At 48.1% G+C, this 17,275-nt stretch overlaps 3 protein-coding genes across 4 annotated transcripts; 2 read left to right on the top strand and 1 right to left on the bottom strand.

Annotated features, from left to right (window-relative positions):
* Positions 1 to 10: 10 nt before the first annotated feature.
* LOC134031187 (histone H3.3A) lies at positions 11 to 2,663 on the top strand. Its single transcript, XM_062474718.1, has 4 exons — positions 11 to 170; positions 1,228 to 1,361; positions 1,482 to 1,635; positions 1,860 to 2,663. The coding sequence occupies exons 2-4, from the start codon at positions 1,234 to 1,236 to the stop codon at positions 1,986 to 1,988; spliced, it is 411 nt and encodes a 136-aa protein (XP_062330702.1). The 5' UTR covers positions 11 to 170; positions 1,228 to 1,233; the 3' UTR covers positions 1,989 to 2,663.
* Positions 1,857 to 8,704, bottom strand: si:ch211-250n8.1 (uncharacterized). Of its 2 annotated transcripts, XM_062474716.1 has the most exons (16): positions 8,408 to 8,700; positions 7,742 to 7,849; positions 7,478 to 7,553; positions 7,161 to 7,317; positions 7,010 to 7,055; positions 6,853 to 6,911; positions 6,428 to 6,463; positions 6,263 to 6,315; positions 5,907 to 6,039; positions 5,103 to 5,314; positions 4,677 to 4,722; positions 4,420 to 4,485; positions 3,739 to 3,798; positions 3,557 to 3,642; positions 3,059 to 3,153; positions 1,857 to 2,866 (listed from the first exon to the last, which is right to left on the bottom strand). In XM_062474716.1, exons 1-16 carry the CDS (start codon positions 8,442 to 8,444, stop codon positions 2,832 to 2,834), a joined length of 1,305 nt encoding a protein of 434 aa, XP_062330700.1. In that variant the 5' UTR covers positions 8,445 to 8,700; the 3' UTR covers positions 1,857 to 2,831. The 2 variants fall into 2 exon arrangements, with proteins under 2 accessions (XP_062330700.1, XP_062330701.1); XM_062474717.1 differs by lacking the exons at positions 1,857 to 2,866; positions 3,059 to 3,153 and adding an exon at positions 3,177 to 3,314 and having other exon boundaries at positions 8,408 to 8,704.
* Positions 8,649 to 16,962, top strand: zgc:194990 (uncharacterized protein LOC568410 homolog). Its single transcript, XM_062474715.1, has 10 exons — positions 8,649 to 9,092; positions 11,391 to 11,653; positions 12,239 to 12,337; positions 12,514 to 12,621; positions 12,798 to 12,956; positions 13,493 to 13,633; positions 14,632 to 14,683; positions 15,001 to 15,027; positions 15,346 to 15,372; positions 15,514 to 16,962. The coding sequence occupies exons 1-10, from the start codon at positions 8,795 to 8,797 to the stop codon at positions 16,071 to 16,073; spliced, it is 1,734 nt and encodes a 577-aa protein (XP_062330699.1). The 5' UTR covers positions 8,649 to 8,794; the 3' UTR covers positions 16,074 to 16,962.
* Positions 16,963 to 17,275: the final 313 nt, after the last annotated feature.

The following is a 17,275-nucleotide window of genomic DNA, read 5'->3' as shown; positions in this document are numbered from 1 at the left end:
TATGCTAATCCAATCACCGGACAGGATTTAGTTGTCGGTGACATGACGTCACGAAACCCTATAAAGTGCACTGGAAACTCAGAAGAATACAAATAGTGTGCGTTTCCAAGGAAGGATCGTCTTGGACCATTCAGTAGGCAAACAACGTTTGGTGATTAACTTTATACATTGTAGGTGACGTTTGATTTTAATATAACAGCTATAACATGTACTATTTCTTCGTTCCAGGGAATGTTCTTTCAATTGGATAGTATTCATTATTTGGCTCGTATGCTAGCCAAAATTGACTACTATTAGCCAACAAGCTAGACTATCCGAACAATAGAATTTCAAACTGAGCTAGTGACGATAATGTGGGTGGCAAATGCCTTGAGCTAATCGACAAAGTAATGGTAGACAAAATTGTTTTTGTTGGCTTGCTACGTTAGATAACAGTAGCTAGCTACGGTAAGGCTATGGATATCGGTAGCAAAACCGAATGCTACTTTTGACTTGTTTTTATTTAGCGTAAACAGGTTAATCAGGGAAAGAGGACTACTGTAAAACGGCGAGTACCTGGCTTTCTACAGCAGAATTATGTAGTAGACTGTAGCTGACTGCTAAGCTAGATTGCTACTGTACTGATGGTTAGCTAATGTTGATTATACCCGACCCCTAATATAAAGTGATATGGACTTGAAGTAAGTGTTTGAAATTAGATTAAGTTGATTTGTGTAGTGATTGTCCTAGTTAAGCTGGCTATTCACAAATGCTTCCGAATGTTGGTCGCACGAACAATGCCTATATATGCTAGCCAGTTAGATACCAGAAAATAGTCACCAGTCGTATGATGTCACGCATCATGTCGGCAATTAATCTACTGTAGTGATCTTAGTTAAAATGGCGGGATGTAGCCTACTTAAAGACCTAGAAAGCGATTTTGTATTTGAAAATTCAATGGCGTACGTGCCCGCTCTCCTCCACAAAGACTGCATTGGCTTTTACGTAATGAGGCTGGGCCAGGCTTTTTCATGGAAGGCGGGGTGTTTCTACTGGCGGAGCCAGCTATTGCCCTAACACCAGACAGCTTTCAGAGCTGGCGTGGGGGGGAGGGGAACTCTGGCGGCTACAATTTGAGAATTGAATGGCATGGTGGCCTTACAATCGCGTGTTTGCGTTGCTCTGTTGAGAGCGACATGTTTATCAAACGGCCGTTCCCAGCTAACGGTTAGTGTTTTCTATTTCCAGTAAGAAATGGCTCGTACCAAGCAGACTGCGCGTAAATCCACCGGAGGAAAGGCGCCGAGGAAGCAGCTGGCCACAAAGGCTGCGAGGAAGAGTGCGCCCTCCACCGGAGGAGTGAAGAAGCCCCATCGTTACAGGTTTGTCCACTAGAAAAGCTCAATGCACTTGTGTTCAACCTAATCTTAAACAGACTAAATGCTCTACATTCGAACTAAAGGCGTGTATTTAAAACGTACCATCTTGCGTTTTTTGCTCAGGCCCGGAACCGTGGCTCTGCGTGAGATCCGTCGTTACCAGAAGTCGACCGAGCTGCTGATCCGCAAGCTGCCATTCCAGCGCCTGGTCAGGGAGATCGCCCAGGACTTCAAGACCGACCTCCGTTTCCAGAGTGCGGCCATCGGTGCCCTTCAGGTTAGAACCATAACAACTCGTCTTGCCTTCTCATACATAGACATGCACGTGTGTTGTGCTAACAACCCTAGTGTTCAGCACTACATTTCATTAATTTTGCAGGCTTTCATCCAAAGCAGTGCGGGCATAAAATGCAGCTTTTTAAATGCTTGCTTTTGTAAATATTATGAGCTACACTTGGTCTCGTGTGAATGTACAAGCTAACCATCTCTCCCTTCCAACAGGAGGCTAGCGAGGCCTACCTGGTGGGTCTGTTTGAGGACACCAACCTGTGCGCCATCCATGCCAAGCGTGTCACCATCATGCCCAAAGACATCCAGCTGGCTCGCAGGATAAGGGGCGAGAGGGCCTAGGAACCCCCCCCCCCCTCATGGCGTCGTCCAGACTAATAATCCTATTTATCATACCTAACCCTTTTTTTGTGGACATGTTATTTCTTGGGTATTTTTAAAAGGAATGTTCCTGATTTATACTTTTATTTTTTGTATTTTTAGAACGAGGTAAAGATCCGTCATTCCACTATTCTGGATTTTGGGGTATTGTTCAGTGACCCATTGACATATCTAGGCGTTTCTGCCCGGCTTCAAACTGGAGGCGTCTTGGGGTGGGGGTGGGGGGGCGGTGGATGGGGGTTGTGTAATAGGTGTTCAGAATGTGCTGTTCTCCACTTCTGGGGCGGTTGCCTCCAAATGCCCCCCCCCCCCCCCGGTCACTCATCAGCCGTCTCTCATACTGTCCTTAAGCAGTTGGCTCCACACTTTCAACCAACCTCCTGACCCGCCTGGCTTTTGACCAGCTGGATATCTGGCTGGTGGTGGTCCAGGCGTTCACCACCTGTGTCAGGACCCTTTGTGCTACTGCTCTGGGTGGGTGAGGGGGGCACAGCAGGGAGGATCACTGTGGTCGTTCAGGACTGCTTTTTACATATTACTTTTCCTACATAAAAGAACCTTGGCAGCTACATTTAATACTGTTTATGACGTGTTGTCACATTGTAGTATTTCTATTAAATGTCTTTACGAGTACAAGCCATGTCTGTGTAATCATTTGAGTGCATGGTTGATGTGTCTCAAACACATTGTAATACACCGTAGTTTTTTATTTTATTTACATGTGTTGCTTTGTACAATGGCAGGAAATGTAGCACAGGCTTTGTCGAGCTGCTATGGCACATACAGATGAAGTTCCTCAACGTGTTATACAAACCACTCCGTGTGCTTAAACCCTGTAGCTGTGTGAAAGGAACATGCAATTAAAAATTGTATACATCATTTCCCAGTATGCAAACTGCAATCATTGACTATCAAAAGCAATACAGAGGGATTGCAACCTGAAGTCAAATACTGAGCTGTACATGCCCTTATACACCAAATTATTCATTAAGAGATGTAAGTCAGGGTGTCTTGAGAAGCGTAGTACTCACCAATGCGGCTGACTATATCCTCACACTGCTTCCCGTGGCTGGCTCTCAGCACCACACAGCAGAAGCCTGATGACTGGGGTGTTTCTGGGGAGTCTCTGAAAACACAGCCAATCATTAGCTGGCATGACATCTGGTTTCCAGCCAATGACAAGCCAGCCTGTGATGGCTTTGGGGGTGTTGAGTCATTTGTATTCAGAGGAGAGGTGCTGTGAGGAAGAATGCAGTCCGACAGGACGCGTATCACTGCTGCTATATCCTGGAGGGGGTTGTTTACAAAGCATGCTCGTTACCGTGGATGACTCAAAGACTGGCCATCGTTTGGGCGGTGACAGGATTTTCTTTGAGTAAGAAACAGTAGTGGAGATCATGGTGCATGTCATCTCTAATATGTAACGTTGGGGTGTTTATTTCCTGCGACAAATGGGAGATATTCCCCCCCCAGGGGAAAAATAACGACCCTGTTTACGATAGAAATGTTCAATGTTGCATTGTACTTACACTACACAGAATGCAAATAGGGTGAAGTCTGGCTGACCGTATCTCCCCACACATGAGATCTCAGGGTAGTGGTGCTGGAAAAGCTCCTAAGAAACACACACGCAGGGTTAGGTTGTGCAACTGACTGACAAGGACAATCAATTGGACCGTACACAAGTTTAACTACTCCTTGGCACTCTTACTTTCTTGCTGGCATTGTCAGTACAGGTTAAGTGGGTTTCCTTCAAGTCCAAAAGCACTTCCTGTGGGATAAAGAGAGTTGTGGTTGATTTCAGTGGCGTAGTCTAGTACAGCCTGTCTCAATCCTGGTGGACCCCCTGTCTTAAGTTTGAGATGTCCCCCCCCCCCCCCCCCTCATCTGGTTCAAATACATGGCTCATTGATAATGATCCATTCTAGCATGTAGTGGCCATACTATGAATTAACCAAGACCCCTCCCCCTTATAATCCATGCATAACTGCAATTGTTTACAGATGGTCGACAGCAAAAGTCTAAATATCTCTTAGACTTCACCACAAGTTGATTTCAAGATAAGAAACACTTTTATTCGTCCCACAATGGGGAAATGTAGGCATTGCAGCAGCAAAGTGGACAGAAGTATACGTCAATTTACAAAGTAAGTACGAGATATTATAAAAAAGATAACACCAGTTGCATATGGAGACCAAATACAAATAAACAAATATAAATATTGGGCTAGGGTTAGTAGTTTGCACTTTAAGTGTGTCCATTGGTTATTTAGAGTGGTGGAGTTCTGTGTGTGTTTGTGTGTGCTGGTTGTATAGTCTCACAGCAGCAGGAATTAATGAGCAATGAAGCGTGAGTCCATTTTACACGTCTAAGCTGTGGGCTGGATTCCTACCTGGCTGGGCTGGCCTCTCTTTAGGACCTGGGGGATGCCCACCTGCAAGACCTCCTTCCCTCCATACTGACATCGACCAGGAAGAGAAAAGAGTCATAATACTAACAGACAAAACACTCCCGAGACACACATGTACAAAACAACAAAAATAATAAGCTGTACTCTCATCCACATACAGAAAAGTGGATAAGAGTACAGCACATGCTGACAGAAAACACAATACACACCAACATTGAATTATAAAATCACATATCTACCATTCCAATGTTTGCCTTTCCCATGTACTGCACAATGTAAACAATTCTGCAGGGGAGAAGGGGTGCAGTCAAAGATTCGACAAGTTCAGTATGAGGGTTCACTAGGTTCACATAAGTTACGGTTATCTATATTATCCACTTCCTCCATGGTGCAGTGTCTCAATATATTTGAATATTTATCTATGTCTATATTACTGTGACACATCAGAGAACAAGCAAGTAGTTTGAAATCACCAGAAAAGTCAGTCAATTTATATCCCCAAAACCTTTTTGACCACAAATAATTTACTATTTCATAATATTTCTTTATTTGTGGCGGAAGTTAGCATAGCTAAAAGCACCTGTCAAATTGTTCACGTTGAGGTCTCAAACAGAGTTTGCGGTTCAACAGGTTGTGGTTCATGCATGTCTACCTCTCCAACTCACCTCCCTTCTTTGAGGCATTGTGACGGCGCTGACCTCTCATTGGTGGAGAGCTGAGAGGAAGGGGAGGGGTCTAGCCGCAAAGAGGGGTTCTCCTCTCTCAGCTCCCGTAGGAGTTTGATGATTGGCCGATACGTGCCCCCCTCCCTGCCCTGCCAGCGCAGCACGCGCAGGGACAGCGGCCGACCCTTTAACCGAGACAGCACCACACCTGCCTACAACACCACAGACAGCAGAGCCAGCACCATTTCACAGAGTTTTGAAATAGTTCTTTTATTATAAAATATTAAATACAAAGCTTATTTATACTGTAGTAATTACTAGAGCTTATCATAACTTTATCACCCCTGTTCATGCTCGATCTCTTGGTATTCCTATTTACTCCCAGTGTTATGTCAGAAGGTGTTGTGGTTTTGAATGTCACCTACACACAGCATGGTGTCTGTCCACTGTAATTACTGTAATACCAGAACACCAGTATTACTGTGACTGAAGTTTTGAGATCAAGGTTGTTAAAGTCCATGTTCTGATTACAACCTTGGTTTGTCAAGGGAGCGGTTGTGTCCACAGAGCTTAATTTGTCTTGCTTGCTTGCACACTGAAATGGATAGTTCTGTGTGCCCACTGCAAGGTTGCAGTACATGCAAAGTTACCTGAACATCTGACCAATAAGGTGAATAATTATAAACGTTAAATTCTAGAATCGAATTGAATGGCATGGAATTGTTAGTGTGATGGTCAGATGTTGTGTTATGCGGGCCTACCATGTGGTGGGCAGGGATTAAGAGAGCAGAGGACTTTCCTCACCTGGCCATTCCTGGCGTTCCGAAGGGAGATTCCATTGATCTCATCGATGATGTCACCTAGATGGACACATCTGTCCACCTGGGCCTGGCTGCCTGGCAACAGGTCCAGCACAAAGACACGCCCACTCAGATACCTGGGGGAGAGAAAGAGAATAGAAAAGAGAAAGGAGAGAGACATAGAGAAGTGAAAGAAGAGAGAGGAGAGCTTGAATGAGAGAGGAGAGGGGAGATAGGGAGAGGTCCATTCATTCTCAGCAAATGTACATTTTTCCTTTTCATTTATTTATCATGTTAAATAAACATTGAATACGACAAAACAAAACACAAAACAAAGAAACGAGCGCAGCCAGAACAAACCTGAGCACCATCCCCAGCTCCTTGCAGGGAACGGCCTCGTACACGTCACACACCTGGAGACACAGGGAGACGGATGACACCCAGCACCCTGGCCCTGTCACACACACCTGCCCCACACCACCCAGCACCATTTTCAAACACAGCGACCAAACAGCCATAGCTTACAGGCAGCAGCCAACTCTCGTCCAGGAAACTGCAGTTCTGAGGAAGAAGCAGAGAGGAGACTCTCAGTCGGCTGTCTTTCTCTGACGTGCTGAACGTCTCGTGTACAACGTTTCTCAGAGCATCAACGACACACAGTGTTTAAGTGGAGAGGAAGCTTGAAGGGGGCCGGGGGAGGGGGGTTGGGGGGCTTTGTGAAGAGACCCTTCATTGTGATCACGTGTTCCTTTGTCTGACACTTTTATTCTTTGGCGATGTCATGGTTCAACCTGTGATCTCTTGATCTGCGGTGAAGTTCTCCACCACTGAGCTACAACCACCTATCCAGGAAAACCCGTTGTGTCACCCACCATCCCGCCCCCTACGACCTCTGACCCAGGCGGAACGCAGAACAGCACCATATATGGTCAGGCAGGAAGAGGGCCTACCTTCATGTCCAGCTTGAACTCCATGCCTGACAGCACAAGGAGCAGAGACGTGAAAGGCTCTGCAAGAACGCACCGAGAACCCCTGATTACTGTTCACTTCCTGGAAGTCATGCCAACTGTTTTGCGAACACGATAAGGGAATGGAAATATGCCTCACCAACGAATTCCTCATTCCTGAGAATCGAGACAGCTGGATTGTACCACTGAGAATGAGAGACAACGTAACATGTTTGTTACACATTTTTTATGAGCAGAAAACTGAGCTGAGTAAAAAATGCCATGTTGCGCACACGTAGACACACACACACCTCCAGAAGCTTGGGTGTGTGTAGCAAGTGTTTGAGGAATCCTTCTAGAACCCTCCGTTTGAGGGCCAGCCTGAGCAGGTATCGTCCCCGACCCTGAGGCGAAAGCAACTTCTTGTTGACGGCCGTCTGTTCCACTGCCAGAGATAGAGCACTGAGCCTGCACGCACACACACACACACACACACATAAGTACACATACCACAACATCAGGGGTCACACACTGCTCACAGGAAACTTCAGCCCACCACCCATCCAGTCACAGTCTATTGGACTGTAGTAACTGTAATACATTATTATTTGTTGTATATGCTGCTTACCTGCCACAGGTGTCCTGATGGGGAAGCTGTTCAAAACAATGCCAGTAGTCTCTGTGGCCCAGACACAGAACCGGCTCTGAAAGAAAGAGAGAGTAACCTAAGGCCAGTGAGGTCCAGGTCTAGAGGCCAGTAAGGTCCAGGTCTAGAGGCCAGTAAGGTCCAGGTCTAGAGGCCAGTAAGGTCCAGGTCTAGGGGTCAGTAAGGTCCAGGTCTAGGGGTCAGTAAGGTCCAGGTATAGGGGAGGGTCTAGAGGCCAGTACTCACGTTGGAGGCCCTTCCTAAGGATGAGCTCCAGCAGCTCACAGCAGGAGGTCAGGTGAGGGTTGAGGTCTGTCACTAGCTCCCCCGAAGCTTGGAGGTTCAGGATGCACACTGAAGACCACACAAACACATACACACACACAGGGACACACATGTACGAACACACACGCACACATGCCAGTGATGTACCAGCACAGACAGGAGGACGATATATTTTAGCATTTGTTCATGGGTGAACGCAGGCAGGTTGCATCCAGGCTGAGTTCAGGATGTGAAGACAGTAGATCTCTTCACTGATGGTTTAAAAACCTAGTTGCCAGGTAACTTAGAATCATCACCTTTTGTCCCTGTCACCTTTGCATGTGTACATATCGATAGTCACCCGCTTCGATAAGCTCATTTGCTCAAGGGTGCGACAGAATTTAAGACAACCAATGCATTAGTAAAAGATGAAAGTGGGAAAATGCGTCATTTCAGGTCCTTTAAATAGATTCAATCAAACAGATGATTAGGCTGAAATCGAGCGAGAAAACTGACGAGAGTGACTCACTGTTAAAGGGAAAAAAACGCAAAGCGGGTGTGATTCTATAGGCTACAGAAAGAAATGCATACACATGCACTAAATCCATCACATAATTATCCACCCATTTTGTATATAGCCAGCTTTACCTTTGAGCGTCCCGAGGAGCGGGTCTTTAGGTGGCATGTTCCCAGCTCCAACAGCACGATCACAGAGAGACGCGCCAAGTTTCGCGTTCGGTCTCCGCGTCACAGCCCACGCGCGCTTCCGTGTGATAATAACATACCGAGACACCTCACTCCTGAGTCGCTTACAGTAGTAACATATGTTTTTTTAGTTAAACTATTTCCACATGAAAAAGTCGCATAGCGCACTGATCGTGAGTGTACACGCAGTTGTTGGTTTCAGTAGGCCTATGCCAATAGATTTTTCTAACAGATCATGTTAAACAACTTACCGACTCAAATTTCTAATATGAAATTACACTATTCTACGCCGGGGTATGAATAACGCAGTTTACTGGCGCCCTAGTGTGGATGCAAATCCTGTCCGTGGTTGGTCACGCCCTTACACGAAAAAATATTATTCGTCGAGTCGTCAGCATTCGTAAAGCTACCGGAGAGAGCCGAAGATTAATGACAGCTACAAGCGGCGCGCTCTCCTGCTCTCCTCTACTGAGCGCGTGTGCAGTCGCAGTCGATGGAGCAGTGCACAGCAGAGGGGTGTTGAGGTACAACTTTGGTTACAGTAGACAGGCATTCAAACACACTTTGGGAGGCGCAAACTCCACTTTACAGACTAAAGGATTAGGCCTTCCTCGTTTGGAGTTTGTAGGTAAGTAGCTTTGTTTTATTTGTATGACTGTCATAATGTGTTTGATATATTGTTTCAATATTAGGACAGGGTTGGGCAAATCACGTAGCGTACACATCGCGTTCATATCGAGTAGCTTTGAATCCTGTTTTTGATATCACTTCAATATTAGGACAGGGTTGGGCAAATCACGTAGCCTACACATCGCGTTCATATCGAGTAGCTTTGAATTCTGTGCGCTGCGCAACAGAGTCGATATGGGATGTGAGGTTTGCGTATCCCCTCAGAATAACCTGCGCATAAAGTTAGAGGTTTACGCACAAATGTAATCAATGGATTCTGTTTTGTTTGCATTTTATACAATGTTTACAGTGTGCAAATACTTTATACACTTTCTGAGCTGTCAACCTCCATTTTGCGCAATATATGAAGGTGATATCATGCTGTTGATAAAGTTACAAACGATCAGATTGTAGTTTGTTGTGATGTTGTGCTCCAACTCCCAGCGGCATCATGTCCTATAAATAGCCAGTCATTAAGGTTGTGTAGAAGCAGGGGTAAAGTTTATAATCCTGGATTTATCTCTAATCTCAAAGGTAATGTGTAGTGTCTCCTTCACGAGACTGCTTCAATAGACCCGGCCATCTTCTCCGTATAGCCTAAACTAGCAACTTTAAAGTGTGTTGTACAGTGTTTAATGTCTTGCACGCTTTGACAGGGAATCTTCCCTGGTCAGCGTTAGCTGCGTTAGCTCTGGTTTAAACTTTCATTGTAGAGTTTACCTGCCTCGGTTTAATTCGTTAACCGGCTCAACGGCACGGGCTCAGCGAGGTGTCCCTGGGTACGCACACGTGTCCTCATCGGGAGCTCCTAGAGGTGGCCCCGCACGATAATCTAGCTATGTAGTTAGCGCGCATCTCATGTATAATTCACTTGTTTGGGTTTAGAAATGAATGTATATTCCGTCCAAAAGCCAAAACCATTCGTAAAAACATTGGTGCGCCACAATGCCGCTACTAAATCTCATGCACTTTCATATTTTAGTTGTGCGTTACAACCAATGTCGTAGAGGGCATCACAGATGTCTACATATCAGCACCCATAACCAGCCTAACCCCTCAAAAAAGACAAGGAAAATTAAATAGAATTCAGATAAATAGAAAAAGACAGAAACCTGGAGGAGTGATCAGTCCGGGGCCTCCTCCTCCTCCCTCCAGTTATGCATGCACTTTCTATCAACGTTTTAACGGCTCAAATTCTGTCACAGAGGGTTTAAAAAATACAAACCTAATATATTTTAAATATTGAGACAATTTAAGACGCGTTTTGGTTTTCATGATGTGTTAAACCACAGCTTGTCCTTGTCTACGTCACCGAGGGAAGAGCACAGTCTGTGTGTTTCTTTGTATTCCTCTGTAAAGAATCATTTGACGTGAGAAAGGTGCTGTATGAAAAAAGTAATATTAATAAGAATCGTTATGTGAATGATTCTATGTTAAACTCCCATCTTAGTTTCACCTCTCTGCTTGCAAAGTCAATGTCGTCATCTTTTGGCCCCCCTTTCCCCTTCTCCTCCATCCTGGAAGGTACAGTAAATCCACCATGTTCATCAAACCAGCGGGGAGGAGGGTGGTGGTGGTGGTGGGGGTGCTGATTCAACACTGCTGGGTCCAACGATCTACCCCCCCCGTCACCCTGCCTCGTTGTAAAATTGCTTGGCAGCTTTTTTTGATCTCCTCGGAATATCTGGCCCACTACAAGGCCATCAGGATGCATCAGCCCACTCACACCTCCTCATGCTGTGTGACTCTGCATTTTTAGCTTTAACTGCTCTCTCTCTCCCTCTCTTTCTCCCTCTCTCTCTGCCTCTCTCTCTCGTCAAAGACATTTCACTCTGTCTCGCTCTGTCCCTGTGTCTTTCTCTCTTTCTGTCTTATTGTTTCTCTCTCTCTCTTCCTCTCTTTCTCTCTCTCCTCTTGCCCCCTGCCCCCATCCTCTTCCTTCACTACTATCTTCCTCTTCTTTCTTCTGTCCATCCAGGTGATGGTCTGTGTCCTAATGGGCCCTCGGAGGGACCCACTGCAGTGTTATTCATAGAGATCAAAGTGGCGCAGTGCACTCACACACATGCACTCACACACACACACGCACGCACGCGCACACACACACCTCTTCCTGTCTCTCAAACACACACACACCTCTCTCTCTCTCTGTCCCTCAAACAGCCCCCCCCCCCCCTACACACACACACTCTGTCCCAATGTAGCCATTTCTCCTCCCCTCATAAATAACCCTGTTCTGCTCTCTCATCAATCCAAGGTGCTACGGTAGTGCGGTCAGCTGCTCCACTCCAACAGAGAGAGACAGCTTTACAGCTCTCTACAGCTGTGCCACAGGGCCCTGTCCTCCCTGCAGCCCTCCAGACCTCCCTCCATCCCTCCCTCCATCCCTCCCTCCATCCCTCCCTCCATCCCTCCCTCCATCCCTCCCTGCTTCCCTCCCTCCATCCAGCTGCCAACATGATGAAAGAATGCCTGCAGTTCCTCATAGAGCCGGCCAAGAAACTCAAGATCCGGCTCAAGGTGCACACACACACACACACACACACACATATATACACGCACTCACAGTCACACACATATACGCGATGCACACATGAACTGATCACCACAACGGACTCTTGTTAGATTGTGTCTTCATATGACAACAGATGTTTTATACTGTGTTCAAGCTCAGCTTCCCAGTAGAAAACAGAAGGACCAGTGTGTTGGGCCAGTGGTGTGATGTCTGTATTTCTGACCTCTTCCACCTCCTCCTCTTCCTCATCCTCCCCCTCCTACTCCTCCTCCGCCTCTTCTTCCTCCTCCACCTCCTCGCCCTCCTCCTCCCCCTCCTCCCCCTCCTCCCCCTCCTCTTCCTCCTCCTCCTCTTCCTCTTCCTCCTCTTCCTCCCCCTCCCCCCCCTCCCCCTCCCCCTCCCCCTCCCCCTCCTTCTCTTCCTCCCCCTCCTCCCCCTCCTCTTCCTCCTCCTCCTCTTCCTCCACTTCCTCCACCGCCTCCTCTTCCTCCTCCTCCTCTTCCTCCCCTCCCCCTCCCCCTCCTTCTCTTCCTCCTCCCCCTCCTCCCCATCCTCCTCTTCCTCCTCCTCCCTCCATCTCTGGGGGTCAGGAGTCTGGTAAACGAGTGAGGCATGAGAAGAAGGAGCCCTTAGTGGAGAGTCAGCTGTTTATCATGGAGCTGGCCAGAGAACTCAACAAACTGTGCCAGGTATGCACACACACACACACACACCATCACACACACAGATAGCACATGCGTGTGCTCACATGCACATAAACACACCCACACCCACACACACAAATAGCACATGTACAAGCTCACATACACATAGACACACACATACACAGATCATGTCCAGAGAGACAGTACCTGTTGTGTTGCAGAGGTCCAGTGTTCTGGCCCACATCTGGACCAGTGAGGACAGCTGGCCCCCTGCAGTGTGTCGGGACTTCATAGTCCAGTGGGCCTCCGTCCTGGAGAACAGAGTCCAGGTGACGCCTTCACTTGCTTCTGTTTGTGTGTTTTCACTTGTGTATGTTTGTATGTGTGCGTGTGTTTTTGTGTGTACGTATCCAGGTGTACTTTTTCACGTGTGTGTTCCTATGTGTGTGCTCGTGTGTGTGTGTATATTTGTGTGTATTCATGTGTGTGTGTGTGTTGTCATTAGACCAGGGTCATCCACACAGAGCTGCAGACTGAGAGACCAGAGAAGAGGGACTGGAGGGGCCACCTGCTGTGCATGCTGGAGACCGGGGGGGAGTACGACATGGGGCCCCACAAACGAGTCATCATGGACTGGACACGAGAGCTGAAGAGCAGGCCAGAGGTAGCGGCCGTGGTTCTCCTAGCCACTCTCTCCCTCTTTCTGTCCATGTCATCCATCTCTCTCTCTCTCTCTCTCTCTCTCTCTCTCTCTCTCTCTCTCTCTCTCTCTCTCTCTCTCTCTCTCTCTCTCTCTCTCTCTCTCTCTCTCTCTGTGTCTTTGTCTGTCTCTTGGTATCTCTCCCTCTGTCTCTGTGTCTTTGTCTCTCTCTCTTTGTATCTCTCCTTCTGTGTCTTTGTCTCTCTCTCTTGGTATCTCTCCCTCTCTCACCGTCTGTCTCTGGATTCCTCTCCCTCCCCCACTCTCTGTCCTGGGGATGGTTGGTGAGGACACCCTGGTGATTAAGGTCTAGCTTCCTGACCCTCCAACCTCCTTGTCCTCTTCATCTGATAAAGATGGCTAAGCTCCTTCCTCACTGACCCTGCTATCACACCCGCTCTGAGTCACACACAGGACACACACACACACGGGAACAAACCTCCCTTTTCTTTCTTTATCTTCCTTTTCCCCCCCTCTCCTCCTCCCCTCCCCCTGTGCAGCCCAGTGTGTGGCCTGGGGAGCCCGTGCTGATGATGATGGATGATCTGGAGTTCCAGTGGAGGCGGGGCCGTCTCCCCAACCTGCTCCCAGCCATGGAGCTGGTCATGTGGACCCTGCTGAACGCTCACTGTCCCGACAAGGTACAGAGCTGCTGCTGATGCGGGCTGTGGTGACGACCCGGGATCTGGGGGGGGAGAAGAGGAGCGGAGTAGAAGGGAGTGAGCAGGGCTGCGGGTTGTGTTCAATCCCAGTGACAGGGACAAACGAGAAACTCTGAGATTCCATGCGTTTTACCCGCGTTGATTGTATAAGCGATGATGTCAGCCTCATCCCTTTCCTCCGGGGGGTAGATAGAGGGGGAGGAGGGGGGGGTGGGGGCGGGGGGGGGGGGGTGGGGGGGGGGGAGGGAAGGAGGAGGAGGTGGGGGAGTATGTTCATTGTTCCAAACAAGTGAAAGGATCGAGATGCTCTTGTTGTTTTACCTCCTGGATTGTATTGGAAGCTGTGGTAGCAGCGTAAAAGTGTGAGGTCAGGTTACACTGATGAACCAGCAGCTACTAGACCTGGCACTGGGTAAACAAACAATAGCTTTCCCTGATCCACTCATCTCAAAACTGGGATTAAAAGCACAGTAGAAAAGCCTGGTTGTTCTAATCCCTTTATCTCCAAACTGCTCTCTGTGTCGCTGCACTGCACTATGCCATATTGTAGATAAGACGTTATTGTTGCACTGTAGTTGAAATATTATTGTTTATGAGATTGTAGATACATAATTTTTGTTGCACCGTGCCTGGTAACCAAAAAACGTTCCTTGACTACAGAAATACTGACAGACCTATGATCCTTGATCTTCTGCTGTACATTTACATTACATTTAGTCATTTAGCAGATGCTCTTATCCAGAGCGACTTACAGTAAGTACAGGGACATTCCCCCGATGGCAAGTAGGGTGAAGTGCCTTTCCCAAGGACACAACGTCATTTGGCACGGCCGGGAATCGAACTGGCAACTTATTGATTACTACCCCGACTCCCTCACCGCTCAGCCATCTGACTCCGTACCTTCTGTGTGGACGATGTTGATGTGGACGACAGTGTCTGCTGCATGACTAAAGTCTCAGCGGTGTTCTGTGTTCCAGGAGGACGTGCCCAGACAGTGGCTGGTCAACAAGCAGAGGACTCAGAGCTGTGGTGAGTGGACGGGCCCTTCCAGGATAGTTTCAGCCCTTGGGTCAGTGGTCAGCGTTCAATTAAAAGAATCGACGGATTGACCGAACACTGTGCTGGCTGTGACAGTGTCAACGAGGAGCTGGAAATGTTGCCAGGTGCTATTGATTAAAGCTTACAGGACGATGAGGAAGGACGGAAGAGAGGGAGGGAGAGGGGGAGCGATGGAGGGAGCGAGCGAGGAATGGAGGGAGGGAGGGAGGGAGGGGGGGTCCATGAGGTAGCAGGAGGTTATGTCATAAGAGAGTGTTCTGACCTGCAGCTTGTGCTTCTGTTTGCAGATGCTGCCAGGTACATCCCCCACAACGGTAAGTGAGACCTTCTCTGCAGGAGGAAGTGTTGTCATTGTTCATATCATATCTAATAAATATCCATTTAAAACCACCCTATTTATACGGAACATTTTTTAACACGAGTCGCGCTTGTTCTCCCTCCCTCTGTCTCTCACCCTCTCACAAATGTTATATCTCTCTATTTCTCTCTCTCTCTGTTTTTCTCTCTCTGTCTTCCACTTTCTATCTTTTGTCATTTCTCTCTCTTTCCCTTTTCTTTCCACCCCTTCCCGTCTCTCTCTTTCTCTCCCCCCTCCCCCTCCCCTCTGTCTCTCTCTCTCTTTCTCTCCTCAGTTTGGAACTGGATCGTTGATGCTTCAGGTATGCAGCCTGCTACCAGAGCTAACTACCTCTGAATGCTCCCCATACACTGACAGTCATGTTCCCCTGCTGCAGTATCTACATGCCTCTTACACTGCAAAAAAAGGTGTACTCACCCTGCCTCTCCACCCGCCCCCACAGTGGAGGTGACCCTTGACCCCGACACGGCCCACCGCGACCTGGTGGTCTCCGAGGACAGGAAGCGGCTGCACTGCGGGCCGGACCCCCAGGACGTCCCTCGCTGCCCACGGCGTTTCAGCGGCTGGTGGTGCGCGCTGGCGGGGGAGGGCTTCACCGGCGGACGGCACTACTGGGAGGTGGAGGTGGGCGGGCGCGACTGGCGAGTAGGCGTGGCCAAGGCCTCGGCCCAGCGGAAGGGCTACCGCTCCCTGAACGCAGACACGGGCTTCCTGACCCTGCGGCTGGAGCGCGGCGTCGATCTGAAGGCTCTGACGGTGCCCGCGACGCCTCTGCCGACCAGCCTGGCGCCCCGGAAGGTGGGGGTGTTCCTGGACTACGACGAGGGCCAGCTGTCCTTCTACGACGTGGAGAGGCGCTCGCACCTCTACACCTACAGCCAGACATTCACGGAGGAGCTGTTCCCCGTGTTCGGGACCGTGGAGGTGGTCAGGGAGCTGGTGGTGCGCCCGGCTGGGGCCAGGGAGCCGTGTCTCTGTCCTGGGCCCTGTCTGTGGAACTGAGGCCTGGTGGATCTGCTCTGGGAAAGGCCTGGGCGTTCCTTGTCTGTGTTCTACTCTGGTTGTTCTACTCTGTGTCTGTGGTCTACTCGAAAGGTTCTACTCTTTCTCTGTGTTCTACTCTGGGGGGTTCTCCTATGTCTATGTGTTCTACTCTGGTTCTATTCTATGTGTTCATGATCTCCAGTCCTTGGTCCAGGTGCCTGGGGGCAGGACACAGATCAAGCCCCAGATCTGTTTGAAGACTGTTGTAAATATTGTTTGTCCGTACTGGGCTTGAAAGACGTCATGTTTATCTTGTGGGGTCCTGTGTGGAACCACGGTCCTCCTGATCCCTCCTGGCCCCTCCAGCCCCTCATACCAGCTCCACCCATCTGGGAAGTGCATTACTGTTTCTATTGGTTCAGACAAATGTAGAGAGTGTAGATACAAATACAAATAAAGGGAGTTTAACGTGCAGTGATCCAACTTTCAGGACTCTGTCATGCAGCGCAAGGTCAACGGAGCGTGGAGTGTTTGAGAGGGCGCTGACGGCTAAAACTGACATGCCTACGTGACAGCTCTCCCGAAACGGACAGCTAACCCAAAGCTCGCTCAGAACCCCATTTGTAGTTTAGCTGTGCGGTCTAGCGAGAGCTTGGACACGTGTTCTCCAGTCACACTGACAGACGCGTCGGCCACAGATAGAGCAGCATGCTTCCTGGAGATTGAACTCTCTGTCTCTCTTTAGCCTCTGTATCAAGCCTGCAGCTGTCCAAAGCTTTCTGCTAATGTGCTCTAGCATTGTTTAAAAAGGTCCTCTTAGTATTGACACTGTATACAACGATGTAAAGATACCAATGCTTTTTCAGTCGTCAATAAATCACCAAACTGGAACCTTTTTTGACTTGTTTTTTTTTAAACATTTGTTAACATACATCATGAAACAAACTGTTTTGTTTTTCTGAACCTTTATTAAGTGCAAATAACAAATTACATGAAGCCAAATGATGATTAAGACCATTTAGATGTTTTGTACCTAATATATGAATGTTAAACGCAGTAACTGATGCCTCTACTGTATGATGAAGACGTTAACCAACACAGGTTTTAATGAAATTATGGAGCTAAAAAAAACATGTTTGCCTTAACAAGCTCAGCAAGTCTTTACAATCAACAGCATTTTGAATAAAGGAAATAACCATGTAAAATACACAATGGATATA

The sequence above is a fragment of the Osmerus eperlanus genome, chromosome 12 (assembly GCF_963692335.1).
Source record: "Osmerus eperlanus chromosome 12, fOsmEpe2.1, whole genome shotgun sequence".
NCBI classification, from domain to species: domain Eukaryota; kingdom Metazoa; phylum Chordata; class Actinopteri; order Osmeriformes; family Osmeridae; genus Osmerus; species Osmerus eperlanus.
The sequence above is the reverse complement of the archived record's forward strand: the minus strand, read 5'-3'. Positions and strand labels throughout refer to the sequence as shown.